The 15,420-nt window shown below is 40.1% G+C and overlaps 1 protein-coding gene across 2 annotated transcripts in view; it reads left to right on the forward strand.

Annotated features, from left to right (window-relative positions):
- zeb1b (zinc finger E-box binding homeobox 1b) overlaps nucleotides 1-4,106 on the forward strand; it is a 50,210-nt gene extending 46,104 nt beyond the window's left edge. Inside the window, exon 8 of one of the 2 annotated variants that reach the window (XM_086307330.1) lies at nucleotides 263-4,106. In XM_086307330.1, the coding sequence (XP_086163456.1) occupies nucleotides 263-1,002 (740 nt within the window). In that variant the 3' untranslated portion in view covers nucleotides 1,003-4,106. The remainder of the gene's footprint in view (nucleotides 1-262) is intronic. The other variant, XM_086307329.1, reaches the window with a different exon arrangement.
- Nucleotides 4,107-15,420: the final 11,314 nt, after the last annotated feature.

The following is a 15,420-nucleotide window of genomic DNA, read 5'->3' on the forward strand; positions in this document are numbered from 1 at the left end:
TGCTAGGTGAAACTAGCTGCTCCCTGCCTGGATAAAGTTTTCTTGAAAGTTTTGAAGCACAATCGTTGTGATTTTGTTGTATTGTTTGGAAATGTTCTCCTTGGATACACTGATGATAGATACTGATTTCAGCTTTCCGGCACTGGCACCTTTCAGACAGCATGATGGGGGATTTGCTCCCTGAATGTTTATTGTTAATATTTTCTCTTTGCATAAATATGTTTGATGTGTTGACATCTATTTGCTTTGTTATTCTCTGCAGGGAAGCGACCTCACGAGTGCGGCATCTGCAGCAAGGCCTTCAAACACAAACACCACTTGATCGAACATATGCGGCTCCACTCGGGGGAGAAGCCGTACCAGTGCGACAAGTGTGGCAAGCGTTTCTCCCACTCGGGCTCCTACTCCCAGCACATGAACCACCGCTACTCCTACTGCAAGAAGGAGACGCAGAGCCAAGCGGGAGGGCGGGAGAGCCCGGAGGAGGACGGCGAGACCCAGATCGACATGGAGGTCCTGAGCGGGGCACAGAGACAGCTCCTGGCCCCGTCCCAGCTGGATTCAGATGAGCGAGGGAGCAGCACCAGAGAGGATGAGGAGAGCGAGGAGGAGGAGGAGGAGGAAGGCGTGGTGGACATGGATGATATCCAGGTGGTGCAGATAGGGGACGAAGGAGGGGAAGAGGAGGACGAGCCAGAGGAGCGGAATGAGGAGGAAATGAAGAGAGTAGCGGTGGAAGAGGGAGGAGAGGAGGAAAAAAGCGAGACAGGAGAAGAGGAGGCTGACACCGGACAGGAGGATGGGCTCGGGAGCGTTCAGGAAGAAACCAACGTGGAGGAGGAGAAGGCGATGGAAACTGAAGGAAGCTCCCCTGAAGCTGAAACTGAAGGTGGCCTGAGCGAAAGAGAAGGAGGAGAGGTCGCAGAGGAGAGTCAAAGCGAAACAAACAGGAACGAGGTTTGTGAAGATGAGAAGCAGACGCCACGGGAGAAAGGAGACTAAACGAGGAACCAGACTCCTCTACTAGACACAATCAGACTCCTCCTCGCTGTGTGCAGAGGAAGAACGCACGAGATGATGTCTGGTCACTCTGACAGTTCACTACTGTGTAGAAATCCAGGTGTGCCTGAAAAAATACTAGTGACTTTTCCACAGGAGAACAGTTTCTCGCTGTTAGAAAAATCCATTTGTAAAGAAAAAGACGAAGACGAACGTGAATTTTAACAAATGAAGGACATGCATTATACAGACTTTGGAAGCTAGAGCCGACACGTTTTAGATAATGTTTTATTACTAAAACACCTTGGGTCATTTCTTTTTATCAGTGTTACTAATTTTATCACTCATATTTTAACCTTTAAAACCTGTACAGTTCGGGAGATATTTCTATATCTTTTTATTGCCAATGAACAAAAAAAAGTCAGTATTTTGTTAGGTTGGAAGGAAAATAAGAAAAAATCCTGTGCACTACAAGTGGCTTGGTTTACCTTTTGATGGAGCAGTTGAGTTGTGTTGTCTACCCTTCAGTATTACCGCATTAGATATACAATGCCATCATGCTAGCAGATGCTAGCGTTACAATTCTTTCTTTTTTTATAGTTTTGATTGGATCATGAGCCTTATGAAGAAAATATCATCAGCATTTAGTTCCTTTGAGACTTTGTTTTCTTCTTCTTTTTTTAAAATCAGCATTTAACAAAAATTGTTTGACATGTTGGGCAAATATTTTCTTTCTTGATACCAATTTGGTGTAAAGCTCAAAACCACTTAGCCATATTGGTAGCCTGGCAGCGTCTGAACAATTACTAGCACATTATAGATCATTAATTTAAACCCCTAAAACTGCACACAGTCATGTTTACCCCTGTGCAAATGCTTCACTGTGGCCTAAATGCAGTTCAATTGGCATTTCCCACTCCTGGTTCTGCTGTCTTAAGATCAGGGTTTTTTCTTTAGTTATATAACCTTTCGTAGCTTCTATAAGATTAACATAAGGCATGGTCACATTTTATTATGCAATCGTAAACTATGTTAGAAAACGCTATTACATGTCCCAGAGTAGACGTTTGCTAACGAGTGGCTAAATGAGGCTACAGAAGTTTCTGGGAAATACTCAGCAGCTTAGTATTGGTGATGCCAAAGTCATGGCAAAGCCTAACTTTAGAACAATTTGTGGAGATGATTTTGCTTAACAAATCATGTTACGTATCTTTCAGGTTTCCACAGAGATTTTCCACGATAATCCAAAAGCCAGTGGAAAAATCTTACTGGCTTTTTATTGAAGGAATGCTAACTTCCAGGTTCACCTATAGAAAAGGCTGTTGTTCTATATAAAGATACAAAGTATATGTAGTATGTTGGAGTTATATTGAAAAGGGAAATTGTTTATGTTAAACTTTTCAAGAAAGTTTTTCACTAAATATCTATGAGATAGCCTGTTCATCTGTAATGCTGCTCTGCTACATGTGCTGCAACAGCTAACAGCTATGTAATGACACCAAATATAAAAGGCCTCAATTTCTGCAATTCTTAAAAACAAATCAAAAGTATCCCAATATCTTCTACATTTAAGCTGATAAAGCAGCACTCAAATATCCGTCGCCCTCTCCTTTAGACGGAGCCAGGCTACCTATTTCCCTTTGTTTCCATTAGCTTAGCTTATTGCTAAGCTAAGCTAATTTTAGTTACTAGCAAGACAGTATAAAGCTCAAAATGTCAAACAAATTATTTAAAGTTCAGAGCGAGCAGAAAGCGGATGTAGAAAACTGTCTCATCCTTCCTATAACCCCGCCCCACCCTCCCACCCTCAGAGCCTTATGCAAAAAAATAACATTAAAATGATCAAACTAAACAAGAGAAGCATGCATATCAAAAGTGCCACTGAATATTGCTGTTGGAGCTATGATCAGGTATTGCCGGGTCCAAGATCAACCGATAAGCCGGGATACTGTTAACTTTGGCCGGTGGCCGCACCAGAGAGAGTATAGTTTAGCGTAAAATGTGTTCCTGTGTTATAGATTTTAAAGAATTTGCTTTCACCTAATCTGAGAAACGAACGGAAAAAAAATTGCAATGCACATTTTGTTTTTCAAATGGGTGATGATGAAATACACTTTCTTATTTTTGACTGTGTCCTGCCTTTCTGAAGCTTATTCAGTGCACTTGTTTAAACACACCATGAAATGCTCAGATGTCTCTTCAGGTAACAAAATGTAGGCAAATATGAATCCTAGGAGTTTAATCCAACATCGTTTTACCTGTCAGTATTATTTTTTATTTCATTTTTTTAATTTGTTTTCATTTTTTTGCTCTTACGTTGTTTTATGTTCCGTGTCCGTGTGCGTACTGTATGTTTTCAGCAATGGCAGTATTATCCCCACCCCCAGCGAGTTGGGTATGTCTCTTTAGTCATAGAGAACTTTTATATTTATGTGTCTTATTTTTTATATTTCTTTATGGTTATTTATTACACTATGTAGTGTACAATACTGTAGTTTGTATTAATACGATAATATATTTTAGTATGGGACAAAAAAAGAATCAATGGCAAATAACTACAAGCCTGGAAAAATCAGACTCTGGCATACTGAAGTATGTTTTTGGAACAAATGAAGTGATGTTTTTCTTAGGGAAAAAAAGAAACTCGCACCCTGCAAGCCTGAAAATTGGAACCTGTGACCTCTGCATCCATTCTCATGTTAGTTTAGTTTTCTTTCCCCTTTCTAATATGAAGCTACTGAACTTTTGAAAACTAATTGTATGTCTAATAGCATGAGTGTGTTCTGTTGTATTGAAGGATGATCCTTAATCCCACAAATTGTCCTTTTTGCCAAGCCAAAATAATATTTGACGTACGTTCTTATTTGTTTTTATTTGTGCCAATTTGTTACTTTATATGTCAGTGTCATGACCGCACCCAGTTTTATATGCCCCCCCTCTTTAACACCCTCATCTTTTTTTATAGTGATTGTTTTTGTTTTGTCTTTTTTGTTCATTTTTTATGACTCCCCATCTCACAATAAAATACATCAATTACAAGCTGTTCGGTTTGTCATGAGATTTTTCATTAAGAGTTTGGAAATTACAAAACGCTCTTTCATGCACTTCTGCTTTCATGTCTTTCTAAGCTTTTGCTTTCTTAATCAGAATTTTGAAAATAATTTTGAAATGTTCATTTTAGAAAACACCGAATTAAATCTGGCTGTGGTGTAAAACATGGAGAAATGCAGTTCATGGTCACATTTTGTATTTGGGATTGATGTTGGTGAGCCCCACAACCAGTGTAGGAGTCGTTACTTTAAAAAAGTAGTTTAGACACATGACTTGTTAGTTTTCTTAAAGGCAACACAGTACATTACTTAATTACTTGCCAGAGCAAGTAAGATGTTACACTACTCATTACATTACTTACTACATTACTCATAGGATAGGATCTTCCCTTTAGTATTTCCATATAAACACAAACGGGGTTAAGGCAAAGCAAAGATGAAATATAGCACAAAGAGATTTCAAAGCGATCGCCATGGTGATTCTGCTTTTAAAAAACACACAGTTGGAAATGGACCCTGTCTTTTTTACCTGTTGAGGATCAGGGTCCGGCTGCTGGGCAGCATGCAGTCGGGCTTTAACATCATTCTCGGCTCTTGGCTACACTGCAAAAACTCAAAATCCTACCAAGTATATTTGTCTAATTTCTAGTCAAAATATCTCATCAAACTTGTTTTTAGACTTTTTCCCACTTAATACGAGATATTTTTGCTTGAAATAAGTGGAATGAAATCTGCCATTGGAACTGTGGGGTAGCATAACATAAGCAGCAAGGAAAGTGACAGGAAGAAAGCATCAGCAGACTGTTCAAGTTTCTTTTAAGTGTCCTTTGTTTTCTGGCATCACCATTCAACAATTTTTCACTCAAAAAGTCAAAATCCCACCTGCTTTACACAGAATTCCACCCACAGCTGAACCCTTATTAATCCCTACCATTGAGAAAACAGGTTAGACCAAATAACACAGTCTAGACAAAGAAACAGGAATAAAATCATTCTTCCACTTAAACTCAATTAGCCAACTGACAGTTTGAAAAGTCAGTCTCTTCCCACAATCCGACTCATGAGGTTATTTTAAAGTAAATAAATAATTTTACACAAAAGAAAAACCCCTTCATTTGGTTACACCCAATTAACTCGATCATTGACATCACACCCTATATAACCAGGAAGTACTCGGGCGGCCCCTCTCATACACCTGTTTTATATACTGGACCTGCGCAAAGGAACACAGAATGGTAAGTGTAACCAAACTACATGAACAAATGAAAGATTCAAATCAACTAATGATTAACTGACATTTAGCTTTAAGAACATTTGCACAGGTGTAATGAATGTAACCAATGCTACCACAAACAGACCGGGATGGTATGTAGAGCCAAGATTACATCTGCAGTGTCTACATTAAAGCAGTATGATTCATTATAAGATAACACAAGACAAATTAACAACATATGTAAGTGACAAATGGTAAATGAATGAAATCCCAGCCACTTTGTCACAGGAACAAGTGAAAATTCTCCAGAATTCTGTCTAAACACAGCTTTCTATATCTCACTGAAATGTTACTCTGTAGCTGATTGTCACATTTTAAGAGTGATGAGATATTTTGACTAGAAATTAGACAAATATACTTGGTAAGATTTTGAGTTTTTGGGTTGGCGTGCAGTAAATGAGTGCTTTATACAACTTGCCTCATTCACTCATATATACACACATAAGTGCTTTCTATTCACACAAGATGGATTCACTGGAGAGCAACTTGGGGGTTTGCGTCTTGCCCAAGGGTGTTTGGCATTAAGGCCGGAGCAGCCAGGGATTGAACCACCAACCTTCCAATTAGTAGATGTCCAGCCTCTTGAGCTACAGCCCCCCCTGTCTGTGCAGATGCTTGTGGCTAATGTAACGTGATTACGAATTACTGTAATCACATTACATTTTTCAGTGATGCAGTAATGTGTAATGTTACTAAAGAAGTTTCACCCAACACTGCCCATGACCCGGACCATGATAAGCCACAGAAGATGGGTGGATTCATAAAGTTCTGAGGAAAAACCTCAAATGACCAAAAAAGCAGAACAAAATGAAGCAACAGTTTCACATTTTAGGAAACACTTTTTAGCTTCAGCGGAAAACAGGAAGACACTTCATGAAATATTTGATGTGATAGAACTGAAAAACAAAACCTTTTAGTGGAGACTTGACTGCATTTCAGTCAGCGTCAGTAGCATTCACGGCTCATCAAGTTACAGACACATGGGCACAGCTGTTTGGTGGAGCCAACTTGTTTTGCTGATGAGGCTTTTTATTCTTTTCGTCACACAGGAACATGTACATACATGTAGATGGAATAGTTTGAAATGGAGAGCAAGATGAAAGTAAACATCACAATACAATTTCATTAAAAGCTCTAAAGTACCTTATATTGAAAATGAGGCAGCCAGAGCTTTTTCATGTAATGATAATACTATACTGTAAGTTTTCTCACACACACACACACACACACACCTGTTGTCCTCTTCTTCCTCTCTCCTTGATAATCTCCTCCTCTTTTTAATCCTCTCAGTGCCTCATGCCAGCACCACAGTCCTGCTTCCAAATGAAAGTTGAAACAAAAGTAGAGCTCAGGGAGATTTTCTCTCAGGAAAACACTTTTAGGATTTGCCCACAGAAGAGAAAACCTTTTTGTCCTCTTGTTGACAATAATAATGTTAAAACAGAAGTATTGACTGCAATTTATCCTGAATTGGTTGAATAAATATGACAATTTTCAGAACGACAGGGCATCCATTTTATTTTTTTCTACTAGTTAGCTGACTACTAACCTCATCAGTGTAGAGGAATCAGGAATCATTGAAAACTGTATTCTACAAGTGATATCATTTTATTATTATACATGTGTGCATCTTATATAAAAAATACAATTCTCTTGGATACAATTTAAAAAAACCAACCATCTCTTAGACTGTATTTGACTCCCTGGGTACGTGGTCCATTATATAAGCCTGGGTCAACAGACGCTAGTAGATAAGCTAATTGTCTTCCATGGGTATCTTAAATAGTTTTTTTCACTTTTCTTTTTTTTTTCTTCCACTATCAGAATCTTAGTGGAATTGCCCAGATACTATGTTTAGTTTCTTTTTCCTTTCCCATAGAGGCACCGGAATATAATAGACTTAGCTTGCCCCCCCCTGCAGGCCATTAAAAAGAATACAGGTTTAAGGTCCTTCCATTCATTTTTCAGACTTTGAAGCTTAAACCATCTTTTAACTACAGTTTATGCATGGGAGTTGTCTCCTATGCCCCTTGAAGGCAGTAAATAGTCCTATTTTCCAGACTTTACTCAGCGCCTCGGGTCACAGGCTTATCAACAAAAGAAATACTAAGTCACAAGCAATGTTCCCTCTAAGCCCCGCGCGTGCGTAATTGGGTCTCTGCACACAAAAAAGATCTAACCTGAATTGAAATTAAAATTAAAACTTTAACAATTCTGTTTTGCAATGTTAGTAAGTGACTGGCTGCTCCCATATGGGATTAGAACGATGCCACCTTATCCCATAGCCCAATGGTATACGCAGCTAATCAACGTTGTTGACAGGCTATGACAGCGTCCTTATGTGCCGACACCAGTGTTTTAGCTAGCAAAGCGGCGTGGCTGATGTGGAGTGAAGCCACGTTAATGACAACGTGTACAACCATTGGAGATGTGAGCAGGACAGACAAACAATTGACGGAAAAAGTGTGGACTTTATACCAGTTTTTAAATTGTGTTGATCGGCCACGTAAAACCAGAGTTATGATAAAAATATATGCAATGTTTGGAAAACGCTGGAAAGCACTCTCCACCTGTGAGCAAAACCAAAAAACCCCACACCTTTTCCTATTGGTCGAAAAATGTAACATGTCGACCAATCAAAAATTATATGGCAACATGGCATTTAGTTGTTTATGAAGGGGGGAAGTTTTAGGAGTGACGGCGGTGTTTCGAGATGTGAGAGATTTGAGACGTTTAGCGCAAATCTTGTGTAGTTAGTGTGTAGTGTAGTCAATAGTTTTGTTGTGTGTGTCAGAACAATGAGGCGACTGCTGAGTGTTACATCTCCTGCTGTCAGGCCTGCAGGTATCAGACTTGTGATGTTCTCCTTTATCTCATAGTGGACAGAAATTATGTTTTGCAGTGGCACAAATAATTTGTGTGGCATCAAATTTGATGCAGAAACACCTGGTTGTTCTGTAAATAGTTTGAAATGTTTATTTAAAAAGACGCCTTGGCTGCATTTTTAGGTAAACAGCTGCAAAAACTTTGTTTAACTCAGTTACTTTGAAGATGTAACTATATAATTAATTGCCCAACACTGGTCATTATATACTGTATTTTGCAGACAGAGTTACAGGACTCTCTCCCAGACCACAGACTCATAATACAAGTCAGAGCTTTATTTAAAAAAAGAAAGTTGTGTTTTCAAAATTGGAATTAGTTATTTTTTACTTCCAATAGTGTTAACATGCTACACAGATCATGAACAAGATTTTTTATTTTTTTTAAATTGTAAGTGGGCTAAAGCACTTAATTAAAAGTAGTCTAACATAAATGTAAATGCTGTAATTTGATTATTTTAATAAACCAAGTAACTTGGATGGATTCGATGCCAGCGTGACCACAGTGCACACGTCTGCTGTTGCTCACAGTGGGTGTGAGTTTGTGTTCGCTCAGACACATGAAAAATTAGAGGGAACATTGGTCACAAGTGGTAGTTTATTTATAAACCATGTTATCTGAAGTGGTTACATAGTTGCGAGATCATGGAGGCGTAACAAATTAATCAGAAGAGCAGATTTAAACCTTACTCTATCATAAAAATAAAATTTAATAGAGGGATCACATGTTAGTGATTGGGCAGAATCATTCAAGCCCGTCTGGTTATAGACCAGCCCAAGGTCAACCCTATTGATCCAGATTAGGTTTCCAGGAGGTTCGACCCTCCTCCGGCCTCCCCAAACCCACCCCCTCCACTAACATGAATTAGTAATGGAATGGACTGAAAATCCATAGTCAGTGCGGGCGCTGTAAATGATACAATAGCTGGTGAACATATTTGATAGTTATTCTTGCATAGTGTATTCTTTCTGCCTTCCCAGAAGCACAGTCTCGCTTTGGATCCCTAAGGATGATTTTGGGGGGCATTTTAGGAACATCCTTAAGTCTTAAGAAGATGCTCCTGAGCCAGAGTCTTTGTTTTAAAGGAAGGAAATCGTGGGTGGGATGGGATTCAAACTTCCTCCTTTGTCTTTTGTCTCTTCGGAGCAGAAGGAGTCCAAGCGATTGTACTATACATCTGCGATCTGAATTTACGGGAGTGTTTGTGAATGTGGTGGAGGGGGACTGTGGCGGAGCGATACAGAATAATCTGTCAGGGGTTTTGCTCTGCAGTCGTGTTAAATAGGTCTTCAGAGACATTTATAGAGGAGGGGGTTTGGTGGTGGAACAGTGCTTTACAGCTCACACCCTAACATTAAGGTGTCAAAACATCCAACAGCATCTTGTAATTGTACCTGTAATAAATGTCTTTAACAGTGATCACAGCAATACTCAGACTCCATTCTGAAATTCCACAAAGGTTAACCAGTGCGTAGCCTGTGGCTCCATGTTCAATATGTGGGGCCGTTTTACAGGCTTTCAGGCCAATCCGGGACTTAAAGCCAAGATATTGCCATATGTTCTGCTGGGCTCAGCATTTCAAAGGAAAATTGAAAAGCTATAACTGCTAAGAGGATATGGAGTGCTCTTGCCAATAATGGTGCAAAAGCCTGATGAAGTATCATGGCTGCCGGGACTCTGACACTGAGCCAAACCCAGGGGGCCGAAGCTCCCCGGGGAAATTTAGAGAAAAGCCGGGAGGAGGAGGCAGAGGAAAGAAAAACCGGCGCTCAGGAAATAGCAGTCACTTAAATATCATGTTCATTTACTCAACCACTAAATAGCAGAATGTATACAAAAATGTGTGTGTGTGTGTGTGTGTGTGTGTGTGTGTGTGTGTGTGTGTGTGTGTGTGTGTGTGTGTGTGTGTGTGTGTGTGTGTGTGTGTGTAAGAGAGCAGGCTAATATGCCACTTCATTTGACAAATTGCTGTTTCAGAGCTCTAGTTTAACACAGCGGTCAGCAGAAGCTCATACATAACTGAAACCTGCGCATCAAACTACATTATATAACCATGGCCTTTACAGGCTCATAAACATACCAAACAAACAATTATGACATTACTTCTTTTTTTTACTTATTTAGCAAAGCTACGTTAGCTATACTGCGCTAACAAGGTAGCAATCATATCCCGGGACAAACATGAAACTTTATGTGCAACAGGACTTCTTGAAGTATTGATCTGTTTAACTCCTAAACCATGAAGGTAGAAGGAAACAGTCACACTTCAGTCATGAACAGAAGCTCAAATCAAACAGTCAATCCCGGCTGTCGAGCACAGGCCACAAGAGAAACATCACAGGCTTCTGCAAGCCTTCAAACTTTAATAACAGAGCAGTCATTTCCAAAATGACTAAACAAAACTCTTCCCAGAGAGCAATTTAACAGCCTTAATCACTTGTTCACAGACACGAGTGACCATTTCGAGAGATCCTGATATTAACGTCACAGACGTCCAGCTGCTGTTAAATTAACAAAACAAAGGCTGATTTAAGCTAGCATTAAACTAACATTAGCTATAATATATATTCATCCATATATTGTTTTTTGCTAGTTCAACTGAGGGTTGCAGCAGGCCACATGCTTTCATTTTTTCCATGTCCTTCTATCAACACTGCCAACACAGCCATACACAAACATGTTTTAGCCCACTGTAGTGATTCCTGCAGGGTTTTTTGTGGGTTCTGTTTAAGCTAAAGTTTTGGCGAGGCCAGCCAAAGTATGAATGGCCTAGATTTTTCCTTTTTTTGGGGGGGGGGTGGGGGTGCTAACAGAGAGGGACAGGGGGACAGAGAGCTCAGTTTTTTTTGGTTTTGTTCTTTTTTTGTTGTTGTTGTTGCATATACCCCATACACTGTGATTACAGGAACACTGACTAGGACCCCAAACTGTCCTCCACTTGTAGATAAGCCATGTTTTTGTGAACTGTTAAATAGCTGCACCCTCAGAAAAGCTGTTACCAGCCTCGAGTCCTACAATGCTGCTTCTAAACTCCTGGGACAGATGTGATCAAGGCACCTCTTACCACCAATCTCATAGCCTCATAACCTAAACCACAGGTTTCAAGTATAGTCTATTGTTTCCTTACTTTTCCCAAAGTCCACTCTGTTTCATTACTTGATAGGTTAGAAATAACACATCAGCTTATTTGTGACTAGCTGAGGCCACATTTTTATGGGAAAGCAATGCAGAAATCCTAGTAATTCCCCCGGTACTTCCACAAAGTTTTCTTTTTCAGCTGCACTTGTGGTTCCTAGTTCTGTTTTATAAAAAGAAACTGTAAGTGTTCTCCGCTCGTCCACATTTATGAGAAACTGTTGCACTGCTGTCTGTATGTCCTAGCAGGACAGGGTTTATCATGAACATAGGAAAGCACATGTCCCGCCCACTGATTTACCATAATAGCTGTATGATAATGTAAGCACATTTTTATAACATAATTATATTGCTGTTATGCATACCAAAAGGTTGTCATATTACATTATTACATAATATAATTCAATTCAGTTTCAATTCAATTTTATTTATACTGCACCAAATCACAACAAGTCGCCTCAAGGCGCTTTATATTGTAAGGTAGACCCTACAATAATACATACAGAGAAAAACCCAACAATCATATGAGCTCCTATGAGCAAGCACTTGGGCGACACTGGAAAGGAAAACCCCCTTTTAACAGGAAGAAACCTCCGGAAGAACCAGGCTCAGGGAGGGGCGGGGTCTTCTGCTGCAACCGGTTGGGGTGAGAGAAGGAAGACAGGATGAAAACCTGCTTGAAAGACTATTTATCAGAAGAAAATTGTAAGTAACACATAAGATTCATCAGCAATCCATGCTGACACAATGTGTCAAGACAGGAAATACTGTGACATTTGAATACTAATTTAAAAAATGTGCTTAGCTTTACAGTTACAGTCCGGGGGGGGGCTTCTGGAGTAAGTAAATGGATATAGAATTGGTTGTTCAATTTCAGCAGTTATGTTTTATTATTATTTTATTTTATTTAAAACAAACAAAAACATCTGACTCAAAATACAGGTGTGTGTGTGTGTGTGTCTCGTCCTTTTGCATTGGTCAAAGGATTGCAGGGTGACGTGTGTGTGTGTGTGTGTGTGTGTGTGTGTGTGTCAGTCAAATGGTTGATTGGATTGTTCTGTATTTGGCTCAGACTTCGAACATCTCCCTGGTGAATTACCCTTCAGCTACAGTAATATGAAACCAGTCATTAACCATGTTGAGATCCACTGAGGTTTTCGGTGTCCTTGTTTAGGGTGCAGTCGTTATCCTGAAGCCTGGTCACCTTTTACCCATCACCTTAATCACAAATAAAAGCTTTACCCCTCCTTGCCCACCCTACCGACACACACGCACACAGTTTTGCTCCTCTTGCCTTCGAGCTGAATCCTATTACAGTGTTTCTCAGAGATAAGCCCTGGTGAAATCTATCTATAAATGAAATTTATGCATCATCGTTTAAGCTTGTAATTGCTTAGAGGCTCTATTTATTTTATTAGGCAGCATATCTTTTCTATTGGGGAGCTGAAAGCGTGTTAGTAGCTGAGATTTCACTTTCTTTTTGGGTTGCTTTGTATTAAGGACAATGAGATGAAAGCTTCGCATGTCAAATCTCTCTCTCCCTTCCACACGTACATATATTTAGAGTATTAAGGCTCTGGCAGTTTCGTGCTTTCTTTTCAGGGTGAGGTTCAGGGCTGAGTTTCACCACTTCCCCTCCTCGTTACCACATTGGGACTAGAGTTGCGCTAGAAAAACACCAGCGCAACCACAATCACCTCGCAACCTCTGCCTCTACACACACACACACACACACACACACACAGCAGAGCAACCGATATTTGCAGGTAAGGCCGGCCCTCCCACACTGCTGGGACAACATGGAGCAGTTCTCAGTCATGACTAGAATAACAAGGAGCTGCACAGAATTCAATTAAATGGTCTGCTCTTTGAAAAGCTACCACCCACCTGCCTGCATACACACACTCACACTAAGCTCTGTGCTGTAAGTAACGCACCTCCACCCATCTACCCACTCTTGTATGCTTTGGTCTTCCCACACATGCAGGAAAGCATGCATGAACACACACATACACAAGCTAATATCCATTTCTCCTTTCTCAGTCTCTCTGCTGTGTGTGTGTAATCCCATTGTCCCGTCCTCCTCAGAGGAGCACGGACCTTCAAGTGTCGTCTCTAAAGCTGCCACCTAATTGGTTGCTGGTTGCTGGATAAGCCCATAAAAAAGGCGTGACATCTCTTTACAATGCCTTAAAGGTTCACCTTTTTGTCCTTACAGGGGCAAATGCTTCAAGGACTACAGAGCATCTCCCCACATTTCAGCTCTTCAGTTAGTGATGTTTCCTTCCTAGATATCATCTCACAGGAGAGCTTCTTCGGGTACCACGAAAATAAGATTTCACCTGTGTCCTTGTGACCCAAGACGCTAAGAGAGAGAAATAAAATGGAAAGCTCCACATGTTGATTTCCACTGTCACAGACTCCCTTAGATGATGCTTTTACTGTAGATGTCCACTCCTCACCATGAAGCTTTGGTGTAGAAACATCCCGTACGTGCACAGAATGGAAAACTTTTGTTTTATAATTATAACCATGAACATATAAGACATTATATTTACACTGTAAAAAAAAAAAGATGTTATCTCATTTAAATAGGCGGTTTTTATTTCATTGATACCAGTTTTTAAAGTGTTTTTGATTATTATATTTAGTCTTCTAATTTCTAAGTGGATATTGTATAGATGGTGTATAATTGTGCCTCTTAACCATTTTTTAAAATCTAAATATACATCTAACTGTTAATGTTGAACTAAAATGCCAATTTTAGTAGAGTTGCGATTGTGATTGAAATGACGTTGTGTTTTGACTTTTGATTCTTCTGAATGTTTGATGTGGTTTGTGGTTAAGAGTTAAGAGCAGAAGGTTTCTAGTAAGTGAATAAAGACTCCTAGTTAGTGTTCCTGTAATCACACAGTGTATGGGGTATATGCGACAAAAAAAAAAGAACAACAACAACAAAAAACTGAGATCTCTTTATTTATACAGCACCAAATCACAACAACAGTTGCCTCAAGGTGCTTTATATTGTAAGGTAGACCCTACAATAATACATACAGAGAAAAACCCAACCCTATGGGGTGTCACATGCCCCTATGGTGACAGTGGGAAGAAACCTCGGGCAGAACCAGGGCAGCCATTTGCTCCGCCACGTAGCACATCATTATATAGCAGCTAGCCCAACTTCATTAACCCTACAAACGTCACTGCTATTCAGTTTTCTGTCTTCATTTATGTGATAGCAGTGATAGCAGTTTGAAATCCCTCAGCCACAACATGGTATCATCTTTAGATGGAAATTAGTGAACTAACGCCCTGCTAACTTCAAATGGCCTGTATTTGTATAGCGCTTTACTAGTCCCTAAGGACCCCAAAGCGCTTTACACAACCAGTCATCCACCCATTCACACACACATTCACACACTGGTGATGGCAGCTCCATTGTAGCCACAGCCACCCTGGGGCGCACTGACAGAGGCGAGGCTGCCGGACACTGGCGCCACCGGGCCCTCTGACCACCACCAGTAGGCAACGGGTGAAGTGTCTTGCCCAAGGACACAACGACCGAGACTGTCCAAGCCAGGGCTCGAACCGGCAACCTTCTGATTACAAGACGAACTCCCAACTCTTGAGCCACGATCGCCAACTTCAAACTCCGTTAAACTTCATAAATGCTGTTTTCATGGATGCCTGGATGTTAAACTTTAATAAAATGGTCAGCGTGGCTGCTCTCCCAGGTGTAACAATAAAGACAAGTTTGTAGCTCACAGTGATGCCGCAGTGTTCGTTTGACTTTGGGACCTGAAGCAGAGTTTGGACCCGGAAACAGCTAACGACGTCAGACTTAAAGACTGACATTGGCAAAGTGTTAGCAGTGTGCAAGTATGCATATCCAAAGTTTACAATAAATACATTTTTTCACACATTATAGCTTAATAAAAAAAGGTTAATAATTACTTTTATTATTGTAAGAGTATTTATGGACAATAATAATACTGTGTAACACATCACATGTAAACATGCTAGTTACAACACTGCTTTAATATTTAATATTTAAATGAGCATGAGCATAAACTCTCGCTG

Source organism: Aulonocara sp. 'chitande type north' Nkhata Bay, linkage group LG9 (assembly GCF_057382095.1).
Source record: "Aulonocara sp. 'chitande type north' Nkhata Bay isolate Kocher_YH1m ecotype deep benthic linkage group LG9, A_spYH_male_GT1.1, whole genome shotgun sequence".
NCBI classification, from domain to species: domain Eukaryota; kingdom Metazoa; phylum Chordata; class Actinopteri; order Cichliformes; family Cichlidae; genus Aulonocara; species Aulonocara sp. 'chitande type north' Nkhata Bay.